The sequence below is a fragment of the Lucilia sericata genome, unplaced genomic scaffold (genome assembly GCF_015586225.1).
Source record: "Lucilia sericata isolate MDLA Ls3-8-SP2 unplaced genomic scaffold, ASM1558622v1 Contig000042F_arrow, whole genome shotgun sequence".
Lineage (NCBI taxonomy): Eukaryota > Metazoa > Arthropoda > Insecta > Diptera > Calliphoridae > Lucilia > Lucilia sericata.
The window spans coordinates 655,839-674,453 of record NW_023994080.1 but is presented as its reverse complement, the minus strand read 5'-3'; the positions used below and the strand labels follow the sequence as shown (position 1 = coordinate 674,453).

Genomic DNA, 18,615 nt, shown 5'->3' with positions numbered 1-18,615 from the left:
AGGCCGTTTACGTACGCAATTCGCACATTAGGCACGTATCCGGGAAAGAAAACATTATCGGGGATATTCTAGCTCGAATTTCAACTATTATAACTATCATGGTCTTAGATTAAGTGTCAACGTTCAAAATAAGCTATGGATACCTGTATTATCTCACTATAATAGAAAGATTAAGTCGTTGGCCTGTGGCAATACCGTTAGTGGATATGTCTGCAACAGTAGCTCAAGCAATGGTTTCAAGTTGGATAGCTCGACAATTTGAGTCGCATCTTTTGAAGGAGCTAACAAGATATTGTGGTATTAAACATCTCAGAACTACACAATATCTCCTGTAACGTGATTGCAAAAATCGACGACTGAAGTAAAGGTAAGAACAGGCGAGTGAAGTTACCGTTAGAACGACCGAATTCTCGGTTAATAAACACAAAGGTCAAATAACAGTTTAAAAAATTATACAAAGTAAAATCAGTCGACTTTTCAATTATGTTATAATATCCGAGACTAATTGACATGTTCTAGTTTTGTGAGACCTATACCAAATGTAAGAAAACCTTGTCTTCTTATACTAATGATTCGATTATCCTTCCACATTGAAATAGGTAACACACATCATGATCAAAATCGACAACATATTGATCGATCGTCTTAAGTTGATGAATCACATCCTTAAGGAAATTATCAGCGAGTGCAATCACAGACTGCAATAACACCCTCAAGTCAGACTACGAGCGACCTATTCTGACTAAAAGTAGTCTTTCTGACATTGCTAACAACACTTGTTAAAAGGTATTATTGTCATAGCTATCAAATCGTTAATAAGTTTTTCTCTAATTTGTATAAAATGTTGTCTTAGGTGATTTTATATAAATAAATTGATAAGTATTTGAACTGATCACAAAAAGCGTTTGATTCATATCAGATATAGGATGTATTTCTATGAAAAACTCTCTGTTAAAAATAATATGAATAGATATATAGAGGGAATTTCGTGTCAAGTGACCCAACTTTTGTGTTGGTTCACTTGACATGAAATTCCCATAGATATGATCCTAAAAAAACCATCACAAATGTTCTCCCGAAAACTTGTATTGTTAAGCATAGTGATTTTTTGAATATTATGTATTACATACATATACACCATATAACATTGTCCATTGTTGGATATTATAATATGTATAAGGTAAACAGGGATGTGGATAAAGAACGACTACAGCATGTAATCATTAGCAAAATGCAACTTTTGACAGTACAACGCATTCACTTGTAAGCACACAGACAGGCGGACAATGTACATTTTAGAATTGAGAAATTGTTAAAAAAAACACATACTGTTTTTGTAGTTTACCGCAGGAAGTTTCAAACAAATATCAACCACTTCCATGGCCACAACAATCGTCATTGCCATTAACATGATCGTCTGTAAATTTATGACATTTAAACTGTTTCTTTGGAGCACCTGCGGCACCAAATTTAAATCCACCAAGAAATGCCATCCACATATGTACATTAGGGAGTATTTTCTTATTACTTTGTTTTTGAATTATCGAAGTGTGCATTTATTAAGTGTAACTCTGATATATACCATTTATTATGAAAGTGGTGTGTTTCCACTATACAAATAGAGTTGGAGTTAAGTACTATTAACCCCCATTATCTCAATGCCTGGTTATATTTTATCGTAAGGTTAAATAGACAGTTTTTATACAAAAATTATTTTAATTAGAAGAATATCAACAAACAATAACAGGAGATGGAGTAGGTGTATAATACAATTAAAGCTTTTTAATATATTTATTATCAAATGCCTGCAAATTTACTATTTCTATATAATGTTGAAAGTTTATCAAAATATTTTAAACTTCACTATAATTTTTGTGTATTTAAATGACACTTTAAAGATATTTTAGAAACTCCAAAAATCAAATTAAAAAACCTCCTTAATTTATGTATATAGAATTGTCACGACCACTTGTAACATCCTACTCTAGATGTTAATAAAAATGAACAATATAAACTCAAAATTGATGAACATTTTAAATAAACTAAACAATTTCTAAAAGAAATGTTAACAAAGTTAATTAAATACACTTTAAATAATAACAATTTGTAATTACGTATATTATATTTAAGTTAAAAGTTCCATCCTCCTCACCCTCCTCTTGGTGTATAGAAATTATTCATTTACTAGTGGACAGCCAGTATCCATTACTCTACTCTGGTAAAAATTGTTGGTTATTATTGCCTTGTATTGTTTTTGTCTTTGAAGACCATGACCAAGTCCTTTAATCTATTTCATCCATAGCAGTACATTGCGGTAATGAAAACAAGAAACAGTTAACAGTCATAAAACAACAATGTCTTAAATGTAAAAAAAAACTATCTTTAAATGTGCGTTATTTCTCCACAACGCACTATATATTCATACTTTAAGCTAAACTACTAGGCAAAGCTATGCGATCAGATACATTCAGCCGCATATGTACATACATACATACTACATAAATAGTTATACTAAACGAGATAGTACATTTATATGGTCAACACACAATGGCGCCACCTGCAATAAGTGCAATTACAATCTGTGTACGGATTACAAAGTAAGTATGTACTTACTTGAATTCTAGTAAATGGTTGGCGATAATATTAAATCTTATGATAATGAAATTAGAGAACATTTAAATTTTGTTGAACTAAAAAGTTTGACGATTTGTTTAAAGTTTAATTACTCGTGCATAATGAGTATGCAATAGAAATGTGCGCGCGACTCCATTTCGAATTAATTAGCGAGAGTGATTATATACATATGTATATAAATACATACATGTATTATAACTACATGTATAATAACTACGGTAATCAATAATTCGCGATATGTTTTTAATCGGTTAATTCGATAGTTTAATGTCCCATACAGAAACTGACTTTTTTAGATTTTAATGGCAAAAATAAAACGAAGTACTTCTAAAAGAATAACATTTATCACCACTTCAAAAGAAGCAATTAGTGAATTTTTTTACCTTCAATTTCACTTCTGAATAACTTCCATAAAAAGAGCATAAAAATTATTTCTTAATAATGACTTCAGAAGTAGTGAATTTGGAATCAAATAAAATGCACATCCCTCCTATGACAAGCCTGTGTTAAAATTATCACTTCTTCAGCTCTTTTTCAGTACTTCTATGGAGTAAATTCTACTTCTATTTCACTTCGTTGGAAGTTCTTTTATTGCTGGGTACATATGTATGTAGTGCACTCAAGGTAAAGGGTTAAACTGAGAGAGGTAATTCGATTTATAAGTTTCAATGATATGGTATCCTATAGATTTAATGTTAGCAAACCGGAATATGTACATACATATACATACATATATGTATATTTATATATTTTCACGCCATAAAATTACTATGCACTTAATTTTTTCTCAAATAATTTCAGTTATAAACCGTTAATAACTTTATAATGCATTTATGGTATCAGGGTTTAAACAATTGAATGTAATTTTTTTTTTTTATATTATCCTTTCTAATGAGTTTAACGTTTTAACCCACATTTCAATAAAACAATGTTAACATAAAATTTTTCATTTATAGGTGCATAAATATATATTATACATACATACAGGTACAAACTCGTACTGACCATGTATCGTATCAATAAAAATCAGAAAACAGAGTCCATCTGTGTCAAACAGTTACTACTACTGGGAGATTTATGCTGTACATTTGTTAAGCACAAAAAAGATTTTTGCTCAAATCCAATAATTGTACAAATGAACGCATACGTTACGATTAAAAGAAGGAAATAATGCCGTAAACCAAATAAAACTTAAAATACAAATCCACACATGTGTATGTATGTAAGTTGCAACAAATACCCCCACTGTGAATGCCACATGAATTCCCCATAACCAATTGTGTAAAATATGTACATTGTGCATGTATGTTGGTATGTAGTATGTATGTTGCATGTATTTGGTCTGATTCGAAGGTGTCAAGGTGTTATACATTGATTACATATGCCTTCACATACAGAATTAAGCAGTTGAGAGTCGAAATCTTATAAAAATAATGACGAACATCGATCACAGATCGTACAAGTCTCCATGAACATTGCAAACTAGAGAAGTGTGCATGAGAATGTTTTGAATCACTATGACGATGCGCTTAAAATATTATCACGAGTTCTACACAGTTATTTACAAAATATGTAGTTTAATAGTTCTTACTACATGGCAGAGCAGATATGGACTTGAACACAGCTTGTCTTGACTCCGTTTATAGAAATATAAGGTATACATTTGAAGTCGAATCGGATACACTTTGGAACAATTCATCTCGATATATCCAAACAAAAGCTCTATGGAGACCAGAAGATAAAAGCACACTGAAAAAACTTCTAGAATTTGGAAAAGTACGAACTAAGACTGTATGTGGGTATAATCACGGGACATAATGAGCTTAAATATTTCTTTAAGAAAATAAAGTTATGTAATGATAACATTTGCCGTTGGTGCAACGAGGAGGAGGAAGATACTTTTCACTTTCTCTGTCAATGCGTTGCATTATCGCGCTATCGATTTAATTGTTTTGAATCTTATTTCTTTCAGAACCTTGAAGATTTAAGTGGAATAAACCCAATGAAAATGGTGAAGTATATTAAACTTGCAAAGCTGTATGAAAGGAAGCCTACAGAGGCATATTGGAGGCATTGGACCTGACAATTGTAACTCTCTGAAGACTAACTATGGATCAGCTGTTGGTCTTGTGAATTAAGTACACACATAATTGTGTGGTCCTCCCTATACCAAAACTTACATACAAAACCATCCCGATTTCCCCTAAACGGCTAAAATAACTGAGAAAAAACTCCCTTTTAATGCAATAACGATCGAGAGTGACTCCAGAAAATCATGTCACGTGCACATTCCTTTTTTAAATAGATCTACACATAAGCAGACTTAAAAGTTATTTCATTTTGTGTGAGAGAGAAGAATATTGATTAGTTCAGGGTCTGTTACTGTGTGGACATGGTAGCTCCCCTAAAACGAAATTATTTGTGGGAAGGTTCGGTTAAAACACATTATTTAAATTTCAGCAAATACTATGTCCTTATCTGTTGCTTTCGAGCTATAAAATTTTTTTATCGGACTTTGAAGTTCATAGCTGCTTTTCAAAGAGAGAAGTTTTTGTGCTTAGTACTGGTTAAACTTTTAACGTAGTTTCGATTTCGACGATGATCTTCAGAACTAAGTGCCCTTTTTAATTTCTCGCTTGCAACGGACAACCTCTGCTTAGCAGCAGGAGATCTGTTATGTTACCATTCTCTTCTACATCTTCTCTTTTCGAGCAGAAGTCTATCTATTTCTGCATTGGGAATATTCATGTTATGTTTAGGAGAAATTTGACACTTAGATTGATTAAGGCTGAAATCATTAGAGATGGGAAGTCACTAAAACAATTGTTTATATCTTCCTCACACTATAAATTAAGATCAGTGACTACTTGAAGATTGTAGCTTATGTGTAAGACGATAGATATCGACCGTAATAATAAATGATTCACGGGAGACTGGTCAAAAGATAATTCGTATGATATTTCTACAGCAAAATCTATTAAATTATGAGTTTTTCGAGTTCTAAGCGAATGGATGTTGCCTACAAATAATCTTTGTAAAATTGTTCTAGGTTACTAGTACTTTGGCAACAGTACCTAGAAACGTATTTGGTAGCCCGAAATTCCCAATCTGTAACAAAGAATGTATGAATTTCCAAAGTCAACTGAACCCAATAATTGCCCCGACAAATAGTAGCATTGCATGAATCAATATATCCTGTTGAGATGGCAACAGCACCGAGAAACTTCCCCAAAGCGTAAAAAGGCATACTAAATCAGAACTGGTCTCCAATATATGGAGACTTTCCCAATCTTTCACCAATTTTTGAATCAGTTCTATTCCCATGATCATAAAGATCTTTCTACAGAATGACAGGTAACTACTGAACGCTAACCTGACAATTCCCCAGCATATACCGGCTCCCTACTACACGACCGGTAAGAAATACCGATAGGGCTCAGTAATCCAACATATGCTGCTTTGTGCACAGACCTGTGTTATTTAAATAGAGAATTAGCCAACGCATTATATATATCAATCTCTTCCCGCGAATTTGGGTTTAAACCACAGCCACTACGTGGATCCCGAAGGAACCTCAACCAACAAATCATGTGGGCAACTGGCCACCCGTAGTAACAGATTATGTGGTTCTCTGGTTTGACCCCATGTCAAATCATACCAAGGACTAGCCGAGGAGTGATGTGACATCACCAGTTTATGGTCCCGGCAGACTAGAAGGTAACACCCCTTTTCCTTCTGATTGCAATACACCAAGATGCGGTCTATCATCAAGGAAACATGCCCGGGGTAGCGTAGGAGATGGTTGAATTCGAGCGTTTTGGTTTGTTGCCCTATTTTGTAAATTATGCTCCATGGAAAGTTTAGTTATATTTGGTGTGAAAACACCGGAAATTAGCGGATAGGAACCTAAGTTCAGATTAGCTGGTTCAACTATTTTGCCTCTTAACACTTTCTTTCTATCTCTTAATAATTTTAACAATGATTTGTAAGCCTGGCAGCTGCGATAGTTTGCAGAATGATCGCCTCCGCTTTTCTATTCCATATGAATCTCATTTCCTTTCAATTTAATGTCATCGTGCTCCAATTCAACTCTAAATAGTGGTTGGGAAGTTTTATGTCTATTTATGATATTGACTACAATTCATACATTATAGCATAAATCCGTCATGACCTCTTTGATTTATTTGGGCTCAACACTGGACTCTATATCTTTCATAACCACTATCGAGCCTTTACCACTTTACAGCTGATAGGTGTAGAAGTTTCGTTTGTTATCATTGAAAGATGTGAAACTAAAGGAATACAAACGGTTTTTGTAAGTAAAATATTTTAAGACATAGAAATATTCAATTTTTTATACGATTGACCTCGTAGTAACTCTCAAAGATAAATAGATTATATCTAAAAAAACTTATTGTACATACATCGCAACATACATAAAATGGGACGAAAATAAACTAAAAAACTGGATATATTTTATGGCAGGAGACAGATGGTTAAAAATCTGGTGCAACACTAATTTGTAGCAAAATTGAGCTCACTTTCAAGGTGCTAACGATGTGCCATATTGTTGCCATCTATTCCCCATTATGGTAAACAAGATCTGCACACAATGGACAGATTAGCATAAATACAAATAGAATAGATACACATTCAGAGATCTTGTATTGTACATGAGTAAAATGTGGAAAAGTGCGTCATAAATCATTAAATACAAACGTCGTTAATAATACTAGTAAACAGGTACTTGATGTTCTAATATATGTATGCATTTATATAATCATGTGTATAAGTACTGAAATCGAAAAGACCAAAGTTAACCAAAATTTAAAAACAAACGAGCTTTTTATTATGCAAATTCTATCAACATAACACAGCAGCAACATTTAGCAAAATCAACAAACGACCTGGCAGCCACACAGACAAACGGTGGTCATGCAAAAAAGAAAAAAAAAACGGACAAATAAACAAGTACTGATTGACATTCGCATAATGGTTAAATGTTTAAATGAAACACGTGCCTGTGTGGGCCAAACTTACACACAATCAAGAGTGATTGTTTTTGTTTCGTTTACGTTTTTCAGGTTGCCACTTTTTTATTTTTACTAATACAACTGTTCATGCTAGTCATGGGTAAGAAGAATATAGAAACTCGTATTTAAATCGTAGTTCATAAATCTGATTACGTTTATGTTTTGATAGTTTCATTTTCCGATGGAAATATTTTTCGCAAATACATATTAAACATGTTGAAGAAAAATCTATTTCAAATATTGGACAAGAAGTGATTTCGTGTATTAAAACTTTATATGCTTAATTCGATAGAATTTAAAATCGGTCCATACAATTTAACATATACAAGTTCTGCATGAATTACAACAGTTGATCCTAATACCCAAACAAGGCAAGTTAAAATTTACACATTGCAAGATTAGTATACTAAGTAGATTAAGAATTAAAATTACTCATTCTCGTAGAATTTTCACAGAATTTTATTATACACATTCGTTTTTTAACAAAAAGTTTAACCCTATTGAAAATCGGATGTTTTGATCCATATTTTTGGTAACCAAAACTATATTTGTATAACATCCACGCTGAAGAATTTTTTATTGTTTTTTGTTTAAGTTCTTCCGATGGCATCACATGAACTTAAATCTATTGAGGACCTTTATTGTATGTGGTTCGGTTCTGCAAATATCATTGACAACATAAAGAGCGCAAGAAACATCATTTTAAGATATCAAATATAACGCCTAATGATTCCTATGCCCCTCTTGTTCTTTCTGTGTACTTATATCATGTTTAATAATCTTTGCCCGAATTTTAAGTTATGACTGTCTTGAAGCAAATGAACGATATGTTATTTGAAGTTATTTTGAAGAAAATAGACACTTGTTTGTTCATACTCCCCCAGTACGCATGAGGTAGCATTTAAATTAAGTTCAAAAAGACTGTGTGTGGTTATCGTATAACTATAATATGTACTCCAAAAATACCACTTGAACTAGACAAGCAAACAATTTAAAACAAAAAACTAAAAATGAAATGAAAACATCGTGTTGCTATTGTGCTTTCCACTTTAATGTTACACCCACACGGAGATGAAGATGAACAACCATTTAATAACTGGCAAAAACAAATGTACAGGAAAGCGTAAACAAACATTAAATTGGTTTTAACTCCTCCGGCCTAAAGATAAAGAACTACATTCAAAGACTTACAACACTTTCATGCAACTTCACTTAAAAGGCCAAATGTTTTTTTAACAATTGTATTTTATTCTGAAAATCATATTAATTTTGGAAGATCCAAGAAGTAGTTGGACTGTCAGATAAGAATAAATAGAACATATCTCATGAAAACTAGAAATTAGACAGTATTTTTTAACAATTCAGTAATTTGAGAAGCAAGTGTAAACAAAGATATTTTCGAGAATTGATAGAGCAGGTTACATCGCTTTCAACGCTTATTAAGCACTTTTGATAAAGATGCTAAGTGCAAAATTGCGGATTTCTTTATGTATTATAAATCCCACTGTGTAATCAGCTTTCAACTGCAAAATATTTGGTTTCTAAATAATAAAAATCATTAGAAGTGATTATTGTTTTATTTATGGCCGGTAAAAACAAAATTTTATGAGGATCCGTCAATAATTGACCTTACCCTCCATATAAGGTCTTCTTCAAAAAACTACTAACGATGAAATTCGACATAAACAAGTTTTATTGAGATCTCCATCTTCTACAGAATTTGATGAGAATCTGTCTATAACTAATCTTACCCTTCAGGGTCCTCTTCAGAAAATTACTCTTATTCTTATTACTGGCTTACAAATTGGAGTACAGCCAAAATCTTTCTATCAAATGTTATGAAGATCGGTTCATACTTGACCCCAAAAATTTTTTATGACACAACGATACGATATCGATTGTAAATTCTACAATCATTTTGCAATACATTGAAAAGTTATCTATAAAATTGTTAAAAAAAATTTGTACGCTGAAGATATTTTAAATTTGTTTTTTCTCAGCAGTTCGACAGGACAGTCCCAAACTAACCACGTAACCTACCACTTATAGTTACATTCTGAAGTTCAATGGAAATAAAAACAATTTTTAAGTGTCCCCTCGCCCGTTTACCTATGGTACAGTACTCTGTGCTCTGATCATAAATTTAATATTCCCTGTTTATTCAAATGTTATTTATCACATTACAATAAGATTATTAATTAATCAGAAAAAACTTAGTGATGTCTTTCAATTATTTTCACTGTTTTCTATAAATTACTATATATTGCTCGCTGATGACAAGACTGGTACAACTTTATAATAATTATATTTATGTATGTATGTATTTTAACTCCTTAGGGAGAATCCATATCAAAACGTACAAAAAGCAGCTATTTTCGGATTTACCATTTCCGAAAAGTCTCCATCGAAAAGTTTTCACTAGAATGTAGAAGAGAATTTAGGTATCCTCATACCATTTATTTTTATAATATTTAACACGGAGCTGTCTGACCTATTTGACATTGAAATATGTACTATGAAAATTGAACTTTTATAATTTTTAACACAGGCCTGTCTGACCTATTTGACATTGCAATATGTACTATGAAAATTGACCTTTAACCTTTCGGAAGTAAAAAATTCTATTTACACGATTTCAAAGACAATATCTTTGTCTTTAATATGAAATCAAAAATTATGCCGGACTTTAAGTAGTTTCAGAGTTATGTAGTTTCAAAGTATGTACTTTTAGGAAATTTTAACATATTTTTCAATTTTAAAATCGCGATATTTATACCCTACACCACTTTAATGGGAAGGGTATATTGGGTTTGTGCTGATTTATGTAACATAAAAAAATATTCGTCCTATAATAATTATTATTATAGTGGAGAGGGTATATTTGGGTTTGTGCTGATGTTTGTAACGCACAATAATATTGGTCCTATACCCACCTTAAAGTATACCAATCGGCTTAGAATCATTTTCTGAGTCGATTTAGCTATGTCCGTCCGTCCATGTAAACCTTGTAATCAAACTACAGGTCGCAATTTTGAAGATAATTCAATGAAATTTGGCACATATGGTACCGGAGACGAAGCTTGAAAATGGTTAACATCGGTCCGTTATTTCACCTAGCGTCATACAACTGAACCCGTCGAATAGGGCTTTTAAGTTCATAATTATGTTTAATATACTCGTATCTGGACAAAAAGCTGCAAAATCAAATTCTATACTAGCCTTGATGAGAGTCATTTTTTAATTTATATAATTATAGGGTCTCATTTGATGCTAACCCCTATACAAAGCCACCTTCAAAATATAATTAATAATATATATAATTACGTCAAATATACTATTATCTCTCTAAAAATTGGCACAAATAAGTTTCATATAAGTATAAATGACACTGCAGATTTTCGTAATGATCGGCCCTTATTTGACCCTAGCCCCCATACAAACCCCCCTTCAAAAAATGTCTTAAACGTCTAAAATTGACTTGTAACCATTTGTATCGCAATGAAACTCAACATAATTAACTATTATTTAAAAATATATCCATTTCCCAAATTTAATGAGGATCGGCCCATGTTTGACCTATACTCCTATATAAAGCCTCATTTAGAAAATTGTTTTTTTTTATCAATAAATTGCTTAAATACTTTGGAATTAACATAAAATTCAACATAAAAGTTTCTTTGTGAAAAATAAAAATTTTTAAAATATACTCATGGTGTAGGGTATTATATGGTCGGCCATGCCCGACTATACTTTCCTACTTGTTTTATTGTAAAACAGAAGTTTCGCGTTTCTTAAACTTAAAATAAAACTTCACTTGCTAATTACCATTCGAAAGAGTCAAGACAACTTTCTCCTCCTGTGAAAAAAATAAAGTTTGTAAAAACAAAACCATCAAACTCTTTTCCTTTGGCAAAAGTGGAGATAAAGGTAAGCATCCTCATTCCCTTTAAACCCTTTCTTTATAATTGAAAAGAAAAAATATTTTATACTTTATTAATTCCAATTTGTTTTCTTCTCTTTTCCCCGCACGCATTTCTAATTATAATATAAATAAAATTATCCAAACTTCTCTTATATTGTCATTTTTCTTCTTACCCCGCTATCCAATCTAGAGAAGTTTATTTAAAATAACTTGTGAAATTATTTAATTATACCACAAGTAATATAATCTGTCAAAATTTTGTGAAGAGAACGGATGGGATAGTCAAAATGCAATATGCAATAATGCCATCACACATGAGAGAGAATACGAATGAAAAATTTTACAGTCGTATGGCTCTCTTCATTTTTTGAAATTATTAAAAAACAAGAAAGTTTCATTAGATCAGGGATGTATTTTTATGTAAACACATAAAAAATTAAGCTGCTGTTTCCATCTTACTTTTTTATTGTGTTATACCAATAGTGTAAATGCAAAAAAAATATAAATCATACGACTTTTATTCTCTTTTTATACTCACAATCAAAACACATCGAAATATTGGTCATAAACTCACTCTGGTTCTTATTAAAATTTAAGACGATCTAGACGATTGAGGCCGAACGGAAAGGGGTAGAGGGTTGAAATTTTGCACAAATATTCCTTATTGGTATGGTATTGTTTGATATTGAAAATGGGCAATATCGGTCCACGTTTTCGGATAGCCAAGTGGATAACAAGTGGACCCCCGAAAAACAGCTTTAACTGGCATTACTGTTTTTAAAATACTACATAAATAAGTTTCATATAAGCCAAAATCTCTCTATCAAATTTTATTAAGGTCCCCTTTAGAAAATGACTTTAACGCTCATTATTGGCTTAAAAATGCGAATATAGCGATAAAATTCGCTAGCCAAAATTTCTTTACCGATTTTTATGTGGATCGATCTATAATTCACCCTACCCCCCGTATAAGGTCTCCTTCCGAAAATAACTTTAATGCTCATTACTGGCTCAAAAATGCGAGTACAGCGATGACATTCGACATTAACAAGTTTGATGGGAACTGAAATTTTTCTACCGATTTTAATGAAGATGGATCAGTAACTAATCCTACCCCCCACTTAAGGACCACTTCAGAAAATTTCTTTAAATCTTATTATCTACTTAAAAATACGACGGCGATAAAATTCGTAATAAACAACTTATTTACGAAACATAGTTTTATAGGAATTGACATTTTTCGACTGAATTTGATGAGGATCGGTCGATAACTTTAAACCTCATAACTGAATTCAATTTACAAGTACCGCAATGAAATTCGAACAAATAATTATTGTCTAAACCGTTGAGAATAGGTCTATAATTGACTCTATCCTAAAAAATATACTATAAAAAATGGACAAAAACGATTTGTTTTTAAAACACGGTCCATACTTATGCCTTCATAAAGACCCTCTTCCAAATATTAACCTGATGTTCATATTAATATCGATATATGATGATAAAATTCAACATAGACCTAATAAATTACAAAATTTTTTCAATAATAAAAGCATCGATTCGTATATATCAAAATTTATTTATAAGGAAGCATTCCTCTTCGGCAATGATTTGATGGTGTGTATATAAGATTCGGCATTGCCGAATATAACACTCTTACTTGTTTAAAATACGAATGAAATTTCATTTGATTTTTCATTCGTAAAGTCGTATGTACGTAAAGTCTCATAGTGAAAAGTCAAATTAATATCCAAAATATCATTATTTAAGACGATTTTATAATTCACGAGTCAAAAAGTTAAAATCCTTGAATTAATTTAGCTTTGTCCGAGTGTAACCGCGGGCCAAAATCAAATTATGTATTTCCAAATGATTTCTATTATGATCTTGTACATTGCTTAATGCGAAAGAAACAAAAGAATGAAAAATGCATTTACAATAAAAAATATTACTTTCAGTAAAATACTGAGATTTTAGTTGTCATAACTTACTCCTGCAGGTACAGATATGTACATATATACTGTTTGTACATTTATTAGTGTATTTGTAGCTAACGAAAAACTAAAAGTGAACCATTCTCACAAATCACTCACTGCAACATAAAAGTGACAGAAAGTTTATCTTTTGGCTGACGTTACAAGACATAATTGTAAAGTACATTACTTACATCTTATTCGGCGCCAAAACTATTTGCACACCAGCTATAAAAATACCGAATGTTAGCTAAACTCCTTAACTAAAATCATGGTAAATACTCCTTGTACCTTGTATATAATCATACAATGCAATACACAGCAAGTACATCCACTCTCATACTAAATATATGTATTTATGTAATTGTAATGGCTTTAGATTTTAACTTACAACGAAATAACAACGAAGTTAGTGAGTGACTTAATGTGCAACATTGCAAGTAAATCTATTTATGTGTTAGTAACTATGGGGCAACAGGTAGCCCCACATGGTTTGTTAACGTACTGTCAGTTGTACATTTAAACTCACAATCACACAAACAAGTGCGAAATATTAATTAAAATTATGGCCTCCAGGTAATGACTATTTTACATTACTTCAATGTATGCGTAACTATAGGAATGGTACATATGTGTGTTTGCAGATGTGAATGTTTATAATATTTTACAATTATTTTAAATACTTTCAACATAAGTGATGTAAAAGTTGTCAAGTTTTACTTTTACAATTGATTATTAAATCTATTTGGTTGAATATAGGAGAACTTTTTTATAAACATCAATTGTCGGAACTTTAGTTTTTTAGAATCTAAATAAAATTATATTATTTTCAATTTGTTTTTTTTTAATCTTACCTTAAAAACCCCCATTTTCACCAAGTTCAGTTATAATTGTTGTATTGGCAGTTCTCATACAAAAATTGTCTTAACTGAAAGAATAACTACCAGTTAAACGATAACTGGAGGTGGTGAAAATGGGGGTAAGTCGTATAAAATTAATTTTAAAAGCGGACCTTTCATAGGGATTTGAGTCAATTATATATCAATTTTTGAGAATAATAAATAATTAATAATTTTTTTTTTAATTGACAATAATGTCATTTTCTACAGAAGGAATGGTCAATTATGGACCGATCGATCTGTGCATAAAAAGAGCATCAGTTAATTTGCATGAGCATCGCAAACTAATCATCAGATACAGTGGAGTTAATCAAATCCGATGTCTGATTAACTTCCAAGTTTTATTTTTAGAAATAAATAAAAAAAGTTCTTATGTTCTCTCAAGTCTTTAAACTTGATGATTTTACTTATAATACCAGAAAGGCTTTACAACGATATGTTGGTGCCGTTTAATGACTAAGATTAAACCCTCTAATATGAAAAACAAATATTTAAAAGGGTTTTGATTTAGTTTCTTTTCTGGACAAAAAAAAAAAAAAAACATTAAATGAAAGAAAGAAAAATTTAACTTATAAACTAGTTAAATAATGTTATGTTGCATTATTGTTGCATATTGTTCGTACGGAATAGTGGTAGTTGTTGTAAATAGGTACTATTTGTTTTATTTTTATTGTTGTTTTTTCTGATTTGGCTAAATGTATGTCACCATATGGTTGGGATATTTTTTGTATGGAACTTTAAAAAAAATCTTACCATGAAAACCATTAAATTGTAAAACAGCTTACAAAATAATGATTGCTGCCGCCTGTTGCCGATTTGAAACTGTTGCACCGATTTAGCTTAGTGTGTTTTTTTCTTTTATTTTTTCTTTGATGAAGACAATTGAAGATTACTATTAAGTATTGTTTTTTTTTTTTGTGTTTTGTTGATCGTATTGGCGGTGGCAGTTGTTATTGCAGTTTGTTTGTATTTTGTTAAAGCGACAATATGCGGCTGCTCTTATTATTGTTGCAAATGCTGTTGGTAGGTAATTCTTCAATGAGTGCTATTTGGCAAACTATAACAGAATAGCAAAGAAAAAATACACAAAACTGATGTAATGCATGCATGCAGCACGGAGCACGGTGCAACAGCGGTAATAAGAAATAAATGTTGCTTTTAATGCAATGACAACTGTTGAACACTTTCCTTATTGTTGATGTTGTTGTTGTTAGTTAAAATAGTTTACGATTTTCTTTTAATTTCTTTCATACATTTAACTATTGTCTGTATGTTCGTTCAACAATCACCTTATGTATGTATATATGTATTATTTGTTTGTATGATGTTGCAAACATCCACGACAAACACTCACATTTAACTTACAGCAGTTGCAAGTTTTGTTTAGTTTTTCTTTATGATTATTATAGCAACACATTCACATACACGATCATATACGTTCATCCATCTAAATTTTATTTTTCACTTTTCTTGCATCAACAGTATTTTTTGATACAGTTCACCGAAACATATTCTCAACGCCGCAAAGAGTGTGTGTGCAACAACAAAATTGTGCACAGCAAAATTTAAAAAAAAATGTGTAGAAATAATAAAAATTCATCAAAAATTGTGCAAGTACAAATCAAAATCCAACTTAATATCACAACACATGCGGAGAAATGATACGAACAATACGTTTTCGTACGTATGTGGGATACGCTGGCGTTTACAATGCGTGACGTTCAACTAGGGCGGCAACACAACGGGGCAATGGAAATAGCAACGATTCTTAATTTATATTGTTATTATAAATATGTATTATGCTTTATGTTGGTAGGCAGTTATTTCTTTTTTGTTATTGTTGATGTTGTTGCTTTCTCGATACAGGCATAGCGCAAGCGCGTCTTCTTTAAATCCATAAACTAAAAATTTATGAAGCAGAAAGCTTACGCGCTACTTGTTGTATGCAACACCAAAAACATACACGTTGTGCAAACTTCCCAATTTACTTACAGCTACACTATATAAACCGACATGTGGGTATGCACATAGAAACTAATATATATTACGATTTTTGCGCGTAACACAATTTCTTGGGAAGTATTATTTTAACGATATTTACTTGAAAAACAAACAAACGAAAATGATACACACAATAGACAAACATAGGACACTTCGGAAACAAACGATTCTTTAAGTCTTTTGTTTTTATTTTTCACGATAAAGCACTGGCATGGCCATCCTCCGCACAAAAAAATCCCAAGCATTGAATGTTTAAATGAGAAAAAAACTAATAGAAAAACTGCGTATGAAATCTGCGTACTTAATCCAAATCAGATTTTCAATTGTCTCTAATTGACACCACCCGTGGAAAAGCCAGCACAACACATCCGGCTGATCGGGTTCAAACGCTGCATAAAACAAATGCGTGAGAGTGTGATATTGTGGCAGTTTCGAAATTGCAGTGTAAATAAAATTATATACATATATTTTTTATATTTCTTACTGTGTCACTTTGTCTCTAGATGCCATGCCCAAAATCAAACAACAATAATAGGTTTGTAAGCATTTACAACGAATGAAATTAGAAAAAAAAGCTGTGCACATCCGATAGTGCCAAGTTACAATGTGTGTGTTATTTATGGCAATTTAATTGGGCGACAGACACCACCGCACTAGAGCATTTACAATTGTCAGTAGTACACACCCTAGCGCGCAAAATCACTTGTTCTCTGCTGGCTTATCCGCAAACGTACGGCCGTGTTCGTAGTTCGTTATGCTGTTCAAGATGTGTCAGTTGTCAGAATAAACGACATTTGATGCCATGGTGACGGCGTGCAAGCATTCATCAACACCGGGTAACACCTTAGATGAGCTTTTGCACCTCTACTTGGTTTAGTTTGTTTTTATTTTATATTATTTGTTTTTGTATTTCATTTATAGTATGTAAGTAGTTCTGTTGTGGCGTGGGCAAATCTCTAGGAAAGCAACAACAATGTACAAAAATGATTTGATTGCAACTCAGCAAAAACCTCCACTGATAATGGTTGGAAATTCCGTCGTGCAACAATTTATTTTCCCGCACATGTTACATCTCAAATACTGGGCTCTTTATTTTCTACGTTGTTGTCGTCGTTCTGGATATTGTTATTATTATTTTTGTTGTAATTGTAATAAAAATTGTTTCTACATACGTTGAATGCACATCTTTCTCTACTATGACAGATAATCACCAATTAATGTGAATACACATGCATTTGTTGTTATTGTTTTTTTCTTTTTTATATTTTTTATACTATTTGTGTGTGCAGCACTTTCAAACGAATTCACACAATTATACACGCAACACTTTTTCGTCTAACACTCAACTGTTTGTTGCATGAACACTATAAGTAACAGTTATAGCGGACGGGCGGGCAGACGGGCGTACTATTTATTATTACTGGTAGTAATTGTACAAGCAACACTTTACACACAATCATCTGTAATAAACAATAAGTAATTTCATTTCAACTGATCGCATCGCCGTGTACAAATCAATGTTATAATCGTTATTTGTTTATTATCTCTCTGCGCTACGGTTGCACGGTCTCTTTTGGAACTTGCAACTTTTAAATACATGCGTTCTGCATGCTTCTTCGTTGTGTTATCGCAGTGTAAGCTTTCGAATGCAACAACACAATCACCAAAAGGTAAACACTTAATGTCACTCACTGTTGAGCATGCGCACAACCGGCAAATTTTTCGTTTTTCTTCTTACGATCTAAACAACCGAACAAAATGTATTTTGTAAACAAACACAACACTAAACTTATTGTTATTCCGAATCAAAAGTTAAAAACAACAACAAAATATAAGATAAAACTACGTTTAATATCAGCGATAGTTTATAAAGAAAACTAAGTAAATGGTAAAAATAATTTCAACCGCTAACACGTTTTGCCGCGTCACGCGACTACTTGGTACTGGACTCGTGCAAGTGTCGTAAAGTTTCGTTTAGTCAGCGGCAGCAACTGATACAAAACCAACATCCAACAAATACATTAAGATTCGTTTAATCGACTAACGAGACTCCAACTCCCCACAGTTAAAAACAAATCTAAACCAAAGATGAGTGAGAGTAAAACTGCTCATAGTGAGTGGTGGGGAGAGATCCATTATTATTCTATTCTGTT

At 32.0% G+C, this 18,615-nt stretch overlaps 1 protein-coding gene across 1 annotated transcript in view; it reads right to left on the bottom strand.

Annotated features, from left to right (window-relative positions):
• The window catches only part of LOC119614510 (Krueppel-like factor luna), a 193,902-nt gene extending 175,540 nt beyond the window's left edge, over nt 1-18,362 (bottom strand). The window contains exon 1 of the mRNA XM_037970637.1: nt 15,215-18,362. Coding sequence (XP_037826565.1) covers nt 15,215-15,226 — 12 coding nt within the window. The 5' untranslated portion in view covers nt 15,227-18,362. The remainder of the gene's footprint in view (nt 1-15,214) is intronic.
• Nucleotides 18,363-18,615: the final 253 nt, after the last annotated feature.